At 46.2% G+C, this 16104-nt stretch overlaps 1 protein-coding gene across 7 annotated transcripts in view; it reads left to right on the forward strand.

Moving 5' to 3' along the window:
- Nucleotides 1-3162: 3162 nt before the first annotated feature.
- Nucleotides 3163-16104, forward strand: part of LOC100518417 (adhesion G protein-coupled receptor E2) — a 66701-nt gene continuing 53759 nt past the window's right edge. For 2 of the 7 annotated variants that reach the window (XM_021083675.2, XM_021083673.2), the window contains exons 1-10: nucleotides 3163-3284; nucleotides 8156-8209; nucleotides 8523-8642; nucleotides 9180-9335; nucleotides 12874-13005; nucleotides 13573-13719; nucleotides 14172-14318; nucleotides 14406-14452; nucleotides 14568-14645; nucleotides 15057-15234. In XM_021083675.2, the coding sequence (XP_020939334.2) occupies nucleotides 3254-3284; nucleotides 8156-8209; nucleotides 8523-8642; nucleotides 9180-9335; nucleotides 12874-13005; nucleotides 13573-13719; nucleotides 14172-14318; nucleotides 14406-14452; nucleotides 14568-14645; nucleotides 15057-15234 (1090 nt within the window). In that variant the 5' untranslated portion in view covers nucleotides 3163-3253. Of the gene's footprint in view, nucleotides 3285-7945; nucleotides 8210-8522; nucleotides 8643-9179; nucleotides 9336-12873; nucleotides 13006-13572; nucleotides 13720-14171; nucleotides 14319-14405; nucleotides 14453-14567; nucleotides 14646-15056; nucleotides 15235-16104 lie in introns of those variants that run through there. The other 5 variants (XR_014837508.1, XM_085012611.1, XM_085012612.1 and 2 more) reach the window with 3 other exon arrangements.

Below are 16104 nucleotides of genomic sequence, written 5' to 3' on the forward strand. Positions count from 1 at the left end.
TAATCCACTGCATTGGGCTCGGGATTGAACTGGTGTCATCACAGAGACAAGCTGGATCATTACCCCACTGCACCAGAATCAGAACTCCAGTTCCCTATTTTCTTTTCTTTCCTTCCTTCCTTCCTTCCTTTCTACCTGCACCTGTGGCATATGGAATTTCCCAGGCTAGGGATTGAATCAGAACTGTAGCTGCTGGCCTACACTGCAGCCACAGCCACGTGGAATCCTTAATCCACCGAGCGAGGCCAGGGATCCAACCCACATCCTCATGGATACTGGTTGGGTTTGTTACTGCTGAGCCACAATGTGAACTCCAGTTCCCTATTTTCCTTTTTTATTTTTGTATTTTTAGGGCCACACCCAGGGCGTATGGAGGTTCTCAGGCTAGAGGTTGAATAGATGCTGTAGCTGCTGGCCTATGCCACAGCCACAGCAACGCTCGATCTGAGCCACATCTGTGACCTACACTATAGCTCATGGCAATGCTGGATCCTTAACCCACTGAGTAAGGACAGGAATCAAACCTGCATCCTCATGTATGCTAGTCAGATTTGTTTCCACTGAACCACGATGGGAACTCTCAGTTCCCTATATTCAAATAAGGTATCATTCTGATATTTGGAGTAGACATGAATTTTTCAAAGGATACTGCTGTTATGGACTGAGCTGTGTCCCCCTCTAACTGCATATGTTGAAGCCCTCACCCCCAGTAAGAATGTATTTGGAGATAGAGCCTTTAAAGAGGCAATTAAATGAGGTCATAAGGGCGGGGTTGTAATTTACTAGGACTGGTGTACTTATAAGAAGAGAAAGAGACATGAGGACTGCCTATTCCTGGAGGAAAGGCCACATGAAAACATGCCAAAAAGGTGGCCATTTGCAAGTCAAGGAGTGAGCTCTCACCAGAAACTAACTCTGCTGTCACCTTAATCTTAGACATCTAGCCTCTAGAACTGTGAGAAAATTAATTTCTGTTGTTTAAGCCACTCAGTCTTTGCTATTTTGTTATGGCAGTCCTAGCTGACTAATACACACTTCAACCCAATACATGGGTGATCTAAAGTTAGGGGGACCCACAGTTTGAGTTACCACACCGTCACTCTACTCATTCCTTTCTCCCTACTGTATCCCACTGGAACTCACCCCCAGTGGGTAACCCCCTTGCACCAGCAGCTGAATCTGAGGAGGACTGACAAAAGTGGGCTTTCAGCTTTGCCAACTTTTGTTTTGTGTTTTTTTTTCCTTTATCAAAGAGCCAATTTTTAGGCTTGGCTTTTTGTTGTTGTTAAATGCAAAGCACATTTCTTTGTTTGTTTTTTGGCTGCACCTGCAGTTTACGGAAGTTCCCAGTCCAGGGGTCAAACCTGCATTTCCGCTGAGACCTGAGCCACAGTGGTGACCTGAGCCACATTGTTGACAATGCTCGATCCTTAACCCGTTGTGCCACTAGGGAACTGCACTGTTTTTTGTTTTTTTTGTTTTTGATGGTTGCACTCAAGGCATATGGAAGTTCCTGGGCAAGGGATTGGATCCAAGTTGCAGCTGCAACCTACCCTGCAGCTGCAGCAAGGTCAGATCGTTTAATACGGTACTTTGAACTGGGGATTGAACCTACACCCCACAGTGACCCAAGGTGATGCAGTTGTATTCTCAACCCACTGCACCTCAGCAGCAAATCCTTTTTTTATGGTATTGTTTGTTTAAGTTTTGTTAAAAAAAATTTGAAGTATAGTTGATTTACAATGTTGTATTAATTTCTGCTGTACAGCAAAGTGATTCAGTTTATATATGTGTACACATATATATATAGTCTTTTCCATTATGGCTTATCACAGGATATTGAATAGAGTTCCCTGTGCTATACAGTAGGACCTTGTTGTTTATTCATTCTACATATAATAGTTTGCATCTGCTAACCCCAAACTCCCACTCTATCTCTCCCGTACTCCCCCTCCCTCTTGGCAACTATAAGTCTGTATTCTGTGTCAAAGTATTTTTCTATGGTTGAGTTATGAGCTCCAAAAATAGGGGTTTCTCAAGGAAATGAAGTCAGATACCTCACTGCAGCCACGCTCCTGGGTACTGCTTACTCATCAGTTTTTTTTTTTTTTTTGAAAAATAAAAAATACAAATACAATTTTAAAAAGTTACAGTCTGTTTACAGTTATTATAAATATTGGTTATATCCTCTCTGTTGCGCAATACATAGAAAGGATCATTTGCTAGCTGGGGTTGGAGCCTCCTTGAGACAGGAACAGTGTGCGATAAGTCCTAGCTTTTCAACACCCAGGTGTGAGAGGAGCATGGTCTGGTGGGGAGGGCAAGATAAGGTTGAAAAGGTAGTTTAGAGCCTTATCAAGGAGAATTCTGTTATGGTGTGTATTAGTTACTAACGGCTGCATTAAAAATCCCCCCCCAAGCAGGCTAAAACAACACACTAATTATTATTAATTATTAATTTATTATTGATTTCGATTGAAGTATAGTTGATTTATAGTATTTTGTTAGATTCTCACAAAGCTTCTGTCAATATGTTGGCTGCAGCTGTGGTCTCATCTCAAGGCTTGACTGGGGAAGGCTTCATTTCCAAGCTCATTCACATGCTTGTTGGTTGGAATTCTGTTGGAGCAAGCCTATTGACAGTGACGCTATTGGCTAGGAACCTGAGACACTCACTTGAGGGAGACCTTTGTGATGATGGAATATTTATGTATCTAGATGTCAGTGATAGTTACAGGAATCGACACATGTGATAAAATGACATGGAATTATACACACACCTTGTACCAATGCCAGTTTCTCGGTTTAGACGTTGGACTCTCATTGCATGCAATGATAACCTTTGTAAGAAAAAAACCTCTTTGTATTGTTTTGCAACTTCTTCTTAATCTACATTGATTTCAAAGTAGAAACTTAAATCTCTTAATAGGTAATGATTAGAGAAGCTGTTTACTCTGAACTAGGGTCCTCAAAGGGGCAAAAAGATCAGGGGAATACTTCTTCATGTTTGATGTAGGGGGGTCTTCCTATATCAAAAAGACATAAAAACCACCCTCTTGGAGGCTTGCAGTAAAAACAAAAGTAATACTTCGTAAATTATAAGTTAAAGAGAAGAAAACATCCAGCAGAAGAGGGGGAAGAAAGCATCCAGGCCCATGACTTCCTGTTTGCTCATGTAAAACACAAGTCATGATGAAAACACGCAGACCGAGATAAGACATCCTCCACGGCTGAGCTCACTGGTCTCTGCACCATGAGAAACAGATATCTAAGGTTGCTGCCAGGTAGGTAGAATTATAACTAAAGCTATCTGGGACTATTCACCCAGTGTGAGAATTTTCTCTGTTCTTTGCTTTACTTCTGGCTTTTATTTTTCTTCTGGCTTCCCCACTATCTCTGAAAGGGAGAGCAGGAATGGAGTTTTAAGAAGGTCATTAACGCCATTATATTAAGTTCTCAAAGTAGAAAGTTGGCGACTTTAACAAAGATGTCTTATTTCGCCATGTGTATTAGTCCAAGTTCTCCAGAGAAACATAACCAGTGGGGTGTATATATATATATATGGAGAGAGAGAGACAGAGACAGAGACAGAGAGACAGAGAGACAGAGAGAGAGAGAAAGGGATTAATTTAAGGAACTAGTTCATGAGATTGTGGAGATTGGAAAGTTCAAAGATCTGAGGCAGGAAGGCTGGAAACCCAGGAAGAGCTTGATGTTGCATCTCAAGTCTGAAGGCTATCTGTAAGCAGAATTTTCTTACTTATTTTACCAGATTAAATTTTTTTTATTACAGTTGCTTTTCAATATTCTGTCAATTTCTGCTGTGCACCAAGTTGTACATATATATGTGTGTATATATATATATATACATACCCTTTTTCTCACATTAATCTCCATCATGTTCCATCACAAGTGATTAGAGATAGTTCCCTGTGCTATACAGCAGGATCTCATTGCTTATCCGTACTAAATGCAATAGTTTGCATCTACTAACCCCAAACTCCCAGTACATCCCATTCCCTCCCCCTCCCCCTTGGCAAACACAAGTCTGTTGTCCATGTCCATGAGTTTGTTTCTTTTCTGTAGATAGGTTCATTTGTGCCATATATTAGATTCCATGTATAAGTGATATCACATGGTGTTTGTCTTTCTCTTTCTGACTCACTTCACTTAGTATGAGAATCTCTAGTTGCATCCATGTTGCTGCAAATGGCATTATTTTGTTCTTTTTTATGGCTGAGTGGTATTCAGCCATAAAAGATGTACTACACCTTCTTTTTTTTTTTTTTTTTTTTGTCTTTTGTCTTTTTTGTTGTTGTTGTTGCTATTTCTTGGGCCGCTCCCGCGGCATATGGAGGTTCCCAGGCTAGGGATTGAATCGGAGCTGTAGCCACCGGCCTACGCCAGAGCCACAGCAACGCGTGATCCGAGCCACGTCTGCAACCTACACCACAGCTCAGGGCAACGCCGGATCGTTAACCCACTGAGCAAGGGCAGGGATCGAACCTGCAACCTCATGGTTCCTAGTCGGATTTGTTAACCACTGCGCCACGACGGGAACTCCCTACATCTTCTTAATCCATTCATCTGTCGATGGGCATTTAGGTTGTTTCCATGTCTTGGCTATGGTGAATAGTGCTGCAGTGAACATAGAGGTGCATATATCTTTTAGAATTTCTCTTCCTTGGAGGAGGTCATTTTTTTTTTCTCTAAGGTCTTCAAGTGATTGGATGAGGCCCACCAGATTATGGAGGGTAATATGTTTATTCAAATGTACTGATTTAAATGTCAACTCATCTAAAACACCTTTGCAGCAACATGTAGACTAGTGTTTGACCAAATATCTGGTTGCTTGGTTGAGGCAAATTGACACATAAAATTAACCATCTCACCACTTATATGCTTTTTTTTTTTAGATGAGTTCATAGCCCAAACTCTAAAAACTCTGATGTGCTAAAGAAAAACATTGTCCTTTAGTCTTAGGCTTTGTGTAGGTCATGGAATGATTTGAATCCAATAACAGTGAATTACTGAAAACCAGTATCAGTGAGGTCAGCTTAATTCCAATTAGTCTATTTCTTTCAATGTTTAGGATAATACCTGTTACCTAGTAGGTTAGGTGTCTTTTTTATTTCTACTATAATAAAATTTTATTTATTTATTTTTTTAAAACTATATTTGATTTAAAATGTTCTCTAAATTTCTGCTGTACAGCAAAGTGACCCAGTCATATATCTATATCTATGTATACATTTGGTTAGGTGTTTCTTATATGTCGTCCTCATTGGTTGTAATTTATTTCCTGGTTTTATAAAAATACCCAGATTTCTTATCATTTTATTTGTGGAACATGTTTTTTTTTTTTTTTTTTTTAAAGCTGGGCACATTTTGGAGGGTCTAAGGTCCAAAATGCCATGGGCCATTAAAAACTGGGAGAGCAGGAGTTCCTTTGTGGCACAGCAGGTTAAGGATCTGGCATTGTCTGGAGTTCCCATCATGGTGCAGTGGATAACAAATCTGACTAGGAACCATGAGGTTGCAGGTTCGATCCCTGCCCTTGCTCAGTGGGTTGACGATCTGGCGTTGCCATGAGCTGTGGTGTAGGTTGCAGACATGGCTTGGATCCTGCGTTGCTGTGGCTCTGGTGTAGGCTGGTAGCTACAGCTCCGATTAGACCCCTAGCCTGGGAACCTCCATATGCCATGGGAGTGGCCTAAGAAATGGCAAAAAGACAAAAAAAAAAAAAAAGGATCTGGCATTGTCATTGCACACAGCATTGCTGCTATGGGTGGGTTTCAATCCTAGCCTGGGAACTTCTGCATGCTGCAGGCATGTACCTGCCCATCCCCCCAACGGGAAAGAAATGGAGAGAAAAATTTGTTTCTTCAAGATATTTACACTTTTAGGTGTGCATGTCTACAATTTATTCAGAAGACTGAATTATTTTATTCATATATATGGGATGTTAGGCTGTAATGTCACCCATTAGATCCTGCTTTGGATGCCACTCTTTAGAAAGTGGAAGGGACATAGTTGGTGGGGCATCTGAGGCATGGGAGGCCTAAACAAATTTCCTAAGGGGCAGATCCACTCTGGGTTTGGTCTCAGGCGATCTGGCCCTGGAGCCTGGTTCTCTTTACCACTGGACCGAGCCCCAAGAGAAAAGGAACATTTCTTGGGCAAAGAGTGAAGAGTGGAAGTCTGGGACTCTGACCCTGAGAGAACCAAGGTAAGCATGTAATTCTGCCTGAGCCTGGAGTCTGATCCAGATGCAAGTATGTCTTAGGTAATAAGTCTGTAATACAGGAACAGGAGAGAATCTCTGTTCCTCATTTTCTTCTTCTTTTTTAAAAAAGTTATTGAAGTATAGTTGATTTACAAAGAGGTGTTGATTTCTTCTGTATAACAAAATGACTCAGTTATACAAACATATACATATATATATCTTTCCATTATGGTTTATTACAGAATATTTAATATAGTTCCCTATTGTAGCCATCCTATGTATAACAGTTTGTTGCTTATCTATTCTATATATAATAGTTTGCATCTGCTATCCCTAAACCCCCACTCCCTCTCCCCCTCACAGCCCCTCCCCCTCGGCAAGCACAAGTCTGTTCTCTATGTCTGAGTCTGATTCTGTTTTGTAGATATCAAAACATATTTTAGATTCCACATATGAGTGATACCATATTTGTCTTTCTCTTTCTGACTTTGCTTATTATGAGAACCTCTAGGTCCATCCATGTTGCTGCAAATGGCATTATTTAATTCTTTTTTATGGCTCAGTAATATTCCATTGTATATATGTACCATATCTTTATCCATTCATTTCATTTTCTTTATTTTTGAGTTTTATGTTATTATTATTATTTATTTTTTATTAATCAATGAATTTATTATATTTATAGTTGTGCGATAATCATCACAATCCAGTTTTATAGTATTTCCATCCCACACCTTCTCTTATTTCTTCTTTCTCTTTAGCAGACATGTAGACTGTTTACTCTTTGCCAGGCACTGTGCTAACCCCCTATTAGTTTTCACTCATCTACAACCAAAATAAATCTCATCCTATTATCATGACCACCGTACTCATTTTGAACTGGGGAAATTGTGATTCAAAGGATAGGTGGTGTTCCCAAGGCTGTGTGGCCACCAGGTGGAAGTTTGGATGCGTATTTGAGCATATCCAGTTCTGAATTGTCCACCAGGGTCCTCTATCACCTTACACAATGTTAAAATGGTGGAAGTCTGGAAGAAGAATTGTTTTTTCCCCCTGTTACCCAAGAAATATCCTGTAAAAGCACACAGATCTGAGCAGATTTTCATAGCGGTCACTTGACTGGGATGACAGCCCTTGATAGGGGAGACTGGTCATTGCCTGTGGGGTAGATTCCATCCCTTGACACCCATAGTGGTTTCATACCACAAAGCCTACTGCTGTCAGTGACTCCTTTCTTAGGGAAGGACTGGAAATCAAGGGGAAAGTTGTGCCCCCTATGCACTATAGCAGGGCCAGGAGCTCATTTGTAAAGCACCTGGAGAAGCCACTCAACCAGGAGGTCGTGGCTCTACCTGCAGGTGCCTTAGTTCTAATACTCACCTGTCCTCAACTCCCTGTCTCTCAATTCCATGGATCAATGTCCTGCAGACACTGTAAGCTAGGGCTCAGATTTTGGGCCATCTGACTCCAATACCCATGCTCTTGTTGTATGCTCTGAAACATGTTGCCTTAAACAGGAGGAGTGATCCTGGAGGGAAATCCTCAAAGCAGATTTCTGCCATTGCCAGAGAACCAAGAACCTGGGTATGGGCAAAGGCACACCAATATGAGGACCTTCTCCTTCAGATATAATTCCTCCTTTGGGAGAAGTTGGAGTTTCTAAGATGTGTCCCAGTCATCAGCTGTCTGTACACATTCTGTCCCCTTACATGTAGCAAACGAGGTTCCACAAAGGCTGTGCCTGTCAGTGACTCATTCCTTGGGGACCCTTGGGAGATGGAGGAGAAAAGCTGAATCCCAGGACACTGCTGGAAAACGGTGGGCTGCAGGGCCAGAGCCCCCTTCCCCAGGAGGGGATGGCCATGTGGAAAAAGGTTGAAATGGGAGCTCCACTTTCCTATCCTTGTTATCTCTGTCTTTCTGGCCCAGGACTCTTGGTGCTGCTGCTGTTGCCATGGGGACCTGCAGCCCAGAGCACGAAAGGTGAGTCTGCCTATCCAACTCCACTAGCGGGGCAGGTAGAGAGTGCATGCCAGAGTCCAGGTCCTCTCATTAATAAGGGGAAAATGGAGGCTTATTTTGCAAGTGAGTTGCATACATTGTTTTCTGGGAATAGAGAAGTAGTTTCTTCTTCCCTGAATGCTCAGAATGTTCTGAATGCTTCCTGTTTTGATGGCAGTCAACTCCCCTCCTCCCTCCCTCCCTTCCTCTGCTCTTGCACCCCCGCTGCCAGCTGTTTTCTTTCCTTCCTTGAGCCTTCTGACCATGGTCTCCGTCCCTACATCTGTCCCCACAGCCTGTGCTCGGTGGTGCCCTCCAAACTCCTCATGTGTCAACAGCACTGCCTGCCGCTGCCTTCCGGGATTCAGTGCTTCATCTGGGGAGGTCTTCACCAGCCCCTCGGACAGTTGTGATGGTACAGTGACCTAGGGGTGGTGGAGGGACAAGCAGAGATTGTGGGATACAGCACAATTGCAGGGGGGACATGGGTGTCGATTGGGGGCCTAAGCCTTTGTCCTCAGAACTGTCATCAAGAACAAAAAACAAGAGAAAGGGAAAAGATATGCTGGTGGAGAGATAAAGGAATAAATAAACCTGACTTCCTAGAGAGGGAGGGGCTGGGTGTCCAGGAGTGTGGAGTCTATGCCTCAGTTTGTTCTTTCAGGCCTGGCGAGGGGGTACAGAGCTTCTACCCACCTCTCGCTTTGCCATGTCTAAACCTGGGGTGTCAGCCAGAGGGCCAAGAAGAGCAGAGCTGATTGCACAACCTTCAGGAGTGGCTTGCTCCAGCTGCAGCCCAACCTCAGCAGTATTGCCTGAAGTCTAATTCTTACCAAAAAAACATGGAATATGCATCAGGATCAGCTTTAGGGAGTCAAGTAGGGAATGGTGATCTCTGCCTTCAAGGAACTCATGCCTTTAGGATATGACCCTTTGCCCTGCTGTGTTCCAGATATCAATGAGTGTGCACCACCCACGGCCGTGTCCTGTGGAAAGGGTGCAGACTGCCAGAACACAGAAGGCAGCTACCACTGCATATGCGTTCCAGGATATGAACTTGCTTCTGGGGCACCAGTGTTCAGGAATGAGAATGAGAACACCTGTCAAGGTATGAATGACCCTGCATCTTCTACCTCTCCATACATGAGGTTTAGGGTCACCAGAATCATTCCTGAAGCATCCAGGGGCCAGGGGCTTGGTTACAGGTGTAGCACCCAAGTCTGAGTTGAGACAGATGTGCTTGCGCCTGTCCCACCTGCACAGAGAGAGGGTGCATGAGCCAAGGGCCCAAATCCTAGCTTTTCTGTGTGTATAAGACACTGGTGAGGGTACTTATTCAGAAGTCATTGTTAACATATGAGATGTGATAATATTGTGATCTTGGGTATGTGTTTTATAGAGTCCCTATATTTCATAGAAAAAAAATAAAAGTAGCTTTGTGTTTTGTTAAAAGTGTCTGTGTGATCTTGGACAAGTTAATTCACCTCTCTGTGCCTCAGTTTACCTATCTGTAAAAAGGGACTGACAATGGTGCTTGCCTCATAGAATTGCTGGGAAGATATCTGAGACCGCAAACAAAAAAGAGTGATGGCTTTTACGTTTTATTTTATTTACTTTGTTTTACCTTATTTATTTATTTCTTGGCTGTGCACACAGCATTTGGAAGTTCCCAGGCCAGGGATCAAACCTGTGCCACAGCAGCAACCTGAGCCACAGCAGTGACAGATCCTTAACCCACTGTGCCACCAGGGAACTCTGGGTTTTTAAAGTTATAATCATTATGATCTAATGTGCCTTCTCCAAGTTGTGCATCCCTGGGGATGTGCCCCAGGATGGGGGCTCAGTGAACAGCTGTCCTGGTCTAAACCCTCACCAGGGACCCAGGAAGAGCCTGGTCTCCTCACATCACTAGGCTTTGCCTCCTTTCCAGGGGGAGCAGACAGGCTTCAGGCACCTACAGGGACAGTTGGAACCAGCAGTGACCAGATGGAAGCCACAGCTCATCAATAGAGGGGGTTAGAGCCAAATACTGAAGATGGGGATGGGAGGAGAGTGAAGGTGAGAGGTGAGGAGGAGGCTGAGCCCAGGGTCCAGAGGACTCTGAGGAGGGTCCGCAAGCCTACCCTCCTGCAGAGGAAGAGCCCCAAACCTAATCCCAGCCCCTTCCTTCCTTCCCTGGGCAGGGAGGGTAGCAGATCATCCTGGTGGGAGGCCAGAGGGGACCTCATCTGTGTGGAGGCACTGCTGGTTCCCAGGGGCCTCTGTGAGTGGATGTTGTACTTGAAATATGTGCTCTGGCCAGAAGACAGAGCCTTCGTGTGAGTTGGAAAAAGGTCCCTCATCTTGTGAACACCGTGTTTGAGGAATGGAGAGTGAGCCACTTGTTTCTTTGGTCAGATATCCTTGTGCAGTGAGCAACCTGCATGACTGCACATGGTGGTCATGGATTCCAATCAGTGTTCTTGGACTGGGGGCGCTGCCCTTCAACTGTCGTGAGCCCCTGCAGTCATGGATGAACAAGAGGGAGGTGGGAGAGGACCCAAATGGACCGTGAGCTGGGCGACAGGGAGAGAGCAGTCTGCTGGTTTGGACCAGCTGCTGGAAGACCTAGATCTGGAACTGGTTCAGCTGGACTGTCTGTGCACCCCCACCTCTGCATTCCAGCCTTCATCACATCAAAGGAAATGTTCACCTATGTCCTAGATGTGGGGTCTGCTATGGGCATGAGACCAGGCCTGCTCACTGGGACTCTTGTCCCACCTGCTCCAGGCATCAGAGGACAGTCTTGGGTACCTACATAGTCCCCTGACCATCTCTGAACCCCAAGGCTCAGAACCATCTATGGAGGGTCATTTCTGAATGTTTGGAACATTCCCCCCACCACCACTTGGCATCTTATTTGTGTAAAACGAAAGGGAGATCAACATTCCAAATACTCAGTGAGCTCACAGCATCATGTGTTCCAGAAAAATATCCTCTCTGTCATAGTCAGTGACTGTTTGGGTGAGACCTGCCCACACTGGAGGCCTCTCAGAAATCCTGGGTCATGGAGAACCATGGAATACTGTCCAGAAATGTGGAAAGATGGAGAATTCAAGGGCAGACCCATTGTCCTTGGTCGGTCTTGCGCCTGGCCAAAAATCCACTTGGAGAAGATGCATCCTGGCACCCTAACTTCATTTCTCAGCTGCTCAGCCTTCCATATATTTTCCCCATGCAGGGTCCCACCCTGACCTTCCCCAGTAATTCCAGTTCATGGATCTGAGGCAGCTCTGATGACTGGTGCTTGGGAGGATGTTGTGTCGGGAGTGGGCAGGTTGATGTCGACCTCCTCCCTGAAAAGTCAGATGAACAAAGAGGCTTCCATTCAAGGAGGCGGAGGGGTAGCGGGATGGACTGGGAGTGTGGGGTGAGTAGACGCGAACTATTCCATTTAGAATAGATAAACAATGAGGTCCTACTCTACAGCACAGGGAACTATATCCCACCACTTGTGATCGAACATGATGGAAGATTGTACAAGAATAAGAATGTATATCTATGTATGACTTGGTCACTTTGCTATACAGTAGTAATTGAAACAACACTGTAAATCAACTATACTTTAATAAAAATAAACAAATTAATAAATAAAAAGGGCTTCCATCTGGACCAGATGACAAGAGAGGTTGTCACTGGGGACCACTGCCCCTGGCCTGACCTTCTACTGAAGAGGTCAACCCAGGCCTTATGGTGACCCAGACCACTTGGGGACAGAAAATGGAGGCTGAGCGCCACTTGCCAGGGCCCATAGATCTATGTCCCTAGTGGGAGGCCAAGGGCTGAGATGACAGAGATGCCTGCCACCCATCGCCTAGGAGCACCTGCTCCCTGTTCCAGCTACTTAGCATTCATCCACCACTGGCCTTGCTCAGATGTGGATTTTCACCACTTCCTGCCAGTCTAGGCAGTACCTTAATGGGAATAAGAAAAAGACACCTTCATAGCCCCAAGGGTGCCTGGCCACATCAGCCCCACTGTCCAGCATGGCCTGGTGCCCATTGTCTGGACAGCCCTGGCCTTTCATCCTTATTTTTCATGCTGGTGCCCAAAAGTCTCATCCTTGAGGGGCTTGGCTCAGGGTGGGTCTTGGTCCATCTCTATGGAGCTTGAGTCTCATTACCATGGATGGGAGAGTGCTGTCACCAGGGTCATCAGGACTCCAAAGAAAAGTCAGCTGGCAGCCCTGGCCCTGGGGTAGTCAGGACAAAGTCCACCACTGGGAGCCAAGATGGGCCCTTCTCAGGGTCCACAGCACTTCCCCTGCACTTGGTTCCCAGAAAGGCACACCCTGGGCTTTGTCCAAATACTCAGGCTAGAACAGAGACAGTTGTGATGTCCTTACCCCAGCTGGGAGCTGTCCAGGGAGGCAGAGAGAGATACAGCTGGCAGACAGGGGGGACTTGGGCCACTTCTGGACAAGAGAATGTCTGGGCCATTGTGCTCACCCATAGGATGCCTCCATGGAATTTAGAAAAGGCACCCATTCACCAGGGAAGAGAAAGTGAGGCTTTCTGGATGCTTCCATGCCAGGAAACATGGCCGACCCCCAGTTGGAAGGCTGTCCACAGCAGTGGGCATCCATCACCTTCTCCTTCCCCTTACAGACGTGGACGAATGTCAGCAGAAACTGAGAATCTGTAAAAGCCACAGCATCTGCATCAACACCCAGGGCAGCTACACCTGCCAGTGCCTACCTGGCTTCAAGCTCAACCCAAGGGACCCAAAGCTGTGCACAGGTAGAGGCCCTGGGAAGCCAGGGAGGCCAGACTGGACCTGGGGAAGGAGCTGAGGTAGTTTCTGGAACCCAAGGAGGATGGAGAAGCACCTCAGGTTCCCGCAAGGCCAAGAACCTGCTGAGGCCCAGCCCAAGGATTCACCTCCCTGAAAGATCCTTCCACAGGCCAGGGAGGTGGCAGAGCCTTCCGAGCCTGGGCTTCCTTTGTGAGCACACTTGAGACCTTGCCCCTTCCTCATCTGTCACATTCGAGCAGAGGAAGCTGTCATTTCCTTTTTGCAGAAGGGGAACTGCGACCCAGGGCCCAGGAGGGAGCAGGCAAGAGTCCTTGGTGGGGAAGGCCAGCCCCCGGGACTCAGTTTCCCTCCTTGTCTCCAACCATAAACTAGGGGCCCTGGTCCCTGTTTCACTCATCTTTCAGGGAGGCCACCATAAGGTGCCTTGAAGGTGAAGTTAAAGTTCACCAGGTGATGGTGCCTGCCATCACAGTGGGGTCCTTGAGAGTAGGTGATGAGAAGTGGGTAACATGAGAAGTAAGGGAGGCCTGACCTTCTGGCTTTGTCCTCAGATGTGAATGAATGTACCCTGGGGTCAAACCCATGTCACAACTCCACCTACTGCTTCAACCTCGTGGGCAGATATGAATGCCCCTGTCGCCCTGGCTGGAAACCGATTCCTGGGTCCCCCAACGGCCCAAACAACACCATCTGCGAAGGTTCAGAGCTCAGATACCATACTTCTGGAGACCCACACTCAAAACATCTCATCACATGCTCAGTGGCACCCACACCAACCAGGCAGAATGAACACTGTGGGAGCTCTGCTGTGCTGCCATCAATTCTTTTGAGGCTAAACGTGAAAAGAATTATGGGGTCCTGGGGAAGGAGCTGGGTACTAAAGAGGAAGGTTCCAAGGCAGCAGCTAATTACAAACTGGGATGAAGATAGTTCAACATTTTCACAAACTGTATATCTGTATGGGGCTCACCTGCTGTGTGTCAGCACTCTGCACACTTCCCATAATTCACTTCAGCATCTGTCACTCAAGGATATGGAGTTACCAGCTGGCATCACCTCCTGGAGAGGGGAGGGGTACTAATATAGGGAAAAGGGGGCAGGGCCAAGAGAGGGCCCTCATCAGGGCTGACTCCCTTCTTTGTGTCTCCAGATAAGGATGAGTGCAGCTCCGGGGAGCATCATTGTCACAACTCCACCATCTGCACCAACACTGTGGGTTCATATGTGTGCCACTGCCCCCAAGGCTGGGTGCCCAAACCTGGATTCCAGAATAAGAAAAATACCACCATCTGTGAAGGTACCTGTCCTGACCTGACCCCAGACCCCACCCACAACAAACGCAGACACTCCCATACCTAATGAACCACTGTCCTGTCCCCTGCAGAGGTCTCCTTCCCCACCTGGATGCCACCCCCTGGAATCAAGAGCCAGGTGAGTGGCACACTGACCCAGGGGCAGGAAGTCTCTTGGAACAGCCTACCCATTTCTCCCAAACTCTTCCACCCACATCTGAGCCTCTCTGACCCCCTCGTCTCCTTTTCCCCAGAGGCTCTCCCGCTTCTTTCACAGACTCCAGGATCTACGTGGGAACTTCAGTTCAGCCTCTGTTCAGAGCACTGTCCAGGTAAGGGCAGAGCCAAAGGAGGTGGAGGCATCCCATAGAGATGGAGGATTCTTTGGGCTGGAAGGAGACACCCCAAAACAATGGTGCGCTGCTCTGAAGCTCCACCTCTTCCAGGCTGGGTGGGATGAGTGGACACATATTGGTACTCACCGTTAGACACCACTGTGAACATACTAGTGACCTTTCCTCTTGCTGTTTCTGGATATTGGGTTTACCTCATACTTGGCATTCGTAAACATGGTTGACCTCTGAGTGACTGGATTCCAGAGGCAAAGACCACTCAGTGAATTCCATCGGGCACTGTCTTTATATCACTCAGTCTCTAGGATCTGTTCTCTGTGGCTGAGCGGGGAACTTCATGCAGCCTCTCTGGCCTGTGGGCTCCTGACTCTTTGCCACCCCCCTTCCCAGGACCTCATACAGGAGGTTGGTGATCTGCTGGAGGGGCCCCAGGACCTGGAAAACCTGTCCCAATCAGAGCAGCAGTTTGTGGCCACTAATCTGCTCCTGGGCCTGGAGAATGCCCTGGGATGGCTGGGCAAGGCCCTGCCCATTGGGGCAGTGACTTTTAGTTCATCTGCCGGCACAGGTAAGTACTTGGGACTGTCCTCCGGCTTCTCCTCTGCCTGTTCCCTGCCTCCTTCCTTTTCCACTTCTATTAGAGTCACGTGACCATGCTTATATCTCAGTGTTAATCTCATGAATGAATTAAAATAAAAGGTTAAGAGCAAAATAGTTGAGAGAGGATTAAGAGGTGCAAACTTCCTTCAATTGTAAAATAAATAAGTTAAGGGGCTGTAATATATGGCACAGGGAATATAGTCAACAATGTTGTATGGAGACAAGAGCTCCTGTTGTGGCTTAACAGGTTAAGAACCTGATGCTGTCTCAGTGAGGATGCAGGTTCAGGCCCTGGGTTAAAGACATGGAATAGGTCACAGATGCAGCTCAGATCCAGTGCTGCCATGGCTGTGGCGTAGGCCTGCAGCTGCAGTTCCAATTGATCCCTTGCCTGGAAACTTCTATGTGCCACAGGTGCCACCATAATAAGAAAAAAAAGAAAGAAAAAAATATTGTATGGAGACATACGGTAACTAGACTTATTGTAGTGATCATTTTGTAATGTATTTTTTTTTGTCTTGTCTAGGGCTGCACCCATGGCATATGGAGGTTCCCAGGCTAGGGGTCTAATCAGAGCTGTAGCTGCCAGCCTACGCCAGAGCCATAGCAATGCCAGATCTGAGCCACATCTGCGACCTGTACCACAGCTCATGCCAGATCCTTAACCCACTGAGAGAGGCCAGGGATGGAACCCAAAACCTCATGGTTCCTAGTCAGGTTCATTTCTGCTGTGCCACGAGGGGAACTCCTTGAAATGTAAAATAATATTGAATCATTGTGTTGTACACCTGAAACTATTATTCTATATCAATTACATGTCAGTAAAAAACAGCAAAAT

Source organism: Sus scrofa, chromosome 2 (genome assembly GCF_054392235.1).
Source record: "Sus scrofa isolate SSC_HxYL_T2T_F1_AM1 chromosome 2, Sscrofa_HxYL_maternal_Yorkshire_Landrace_v2.0, whole genome shotgun sequence".
NCBI lineage: Eukaryota > Metazoa > Chordata > Mammalia > Artiodactyla > Suidae > Sus > Sus scrofa.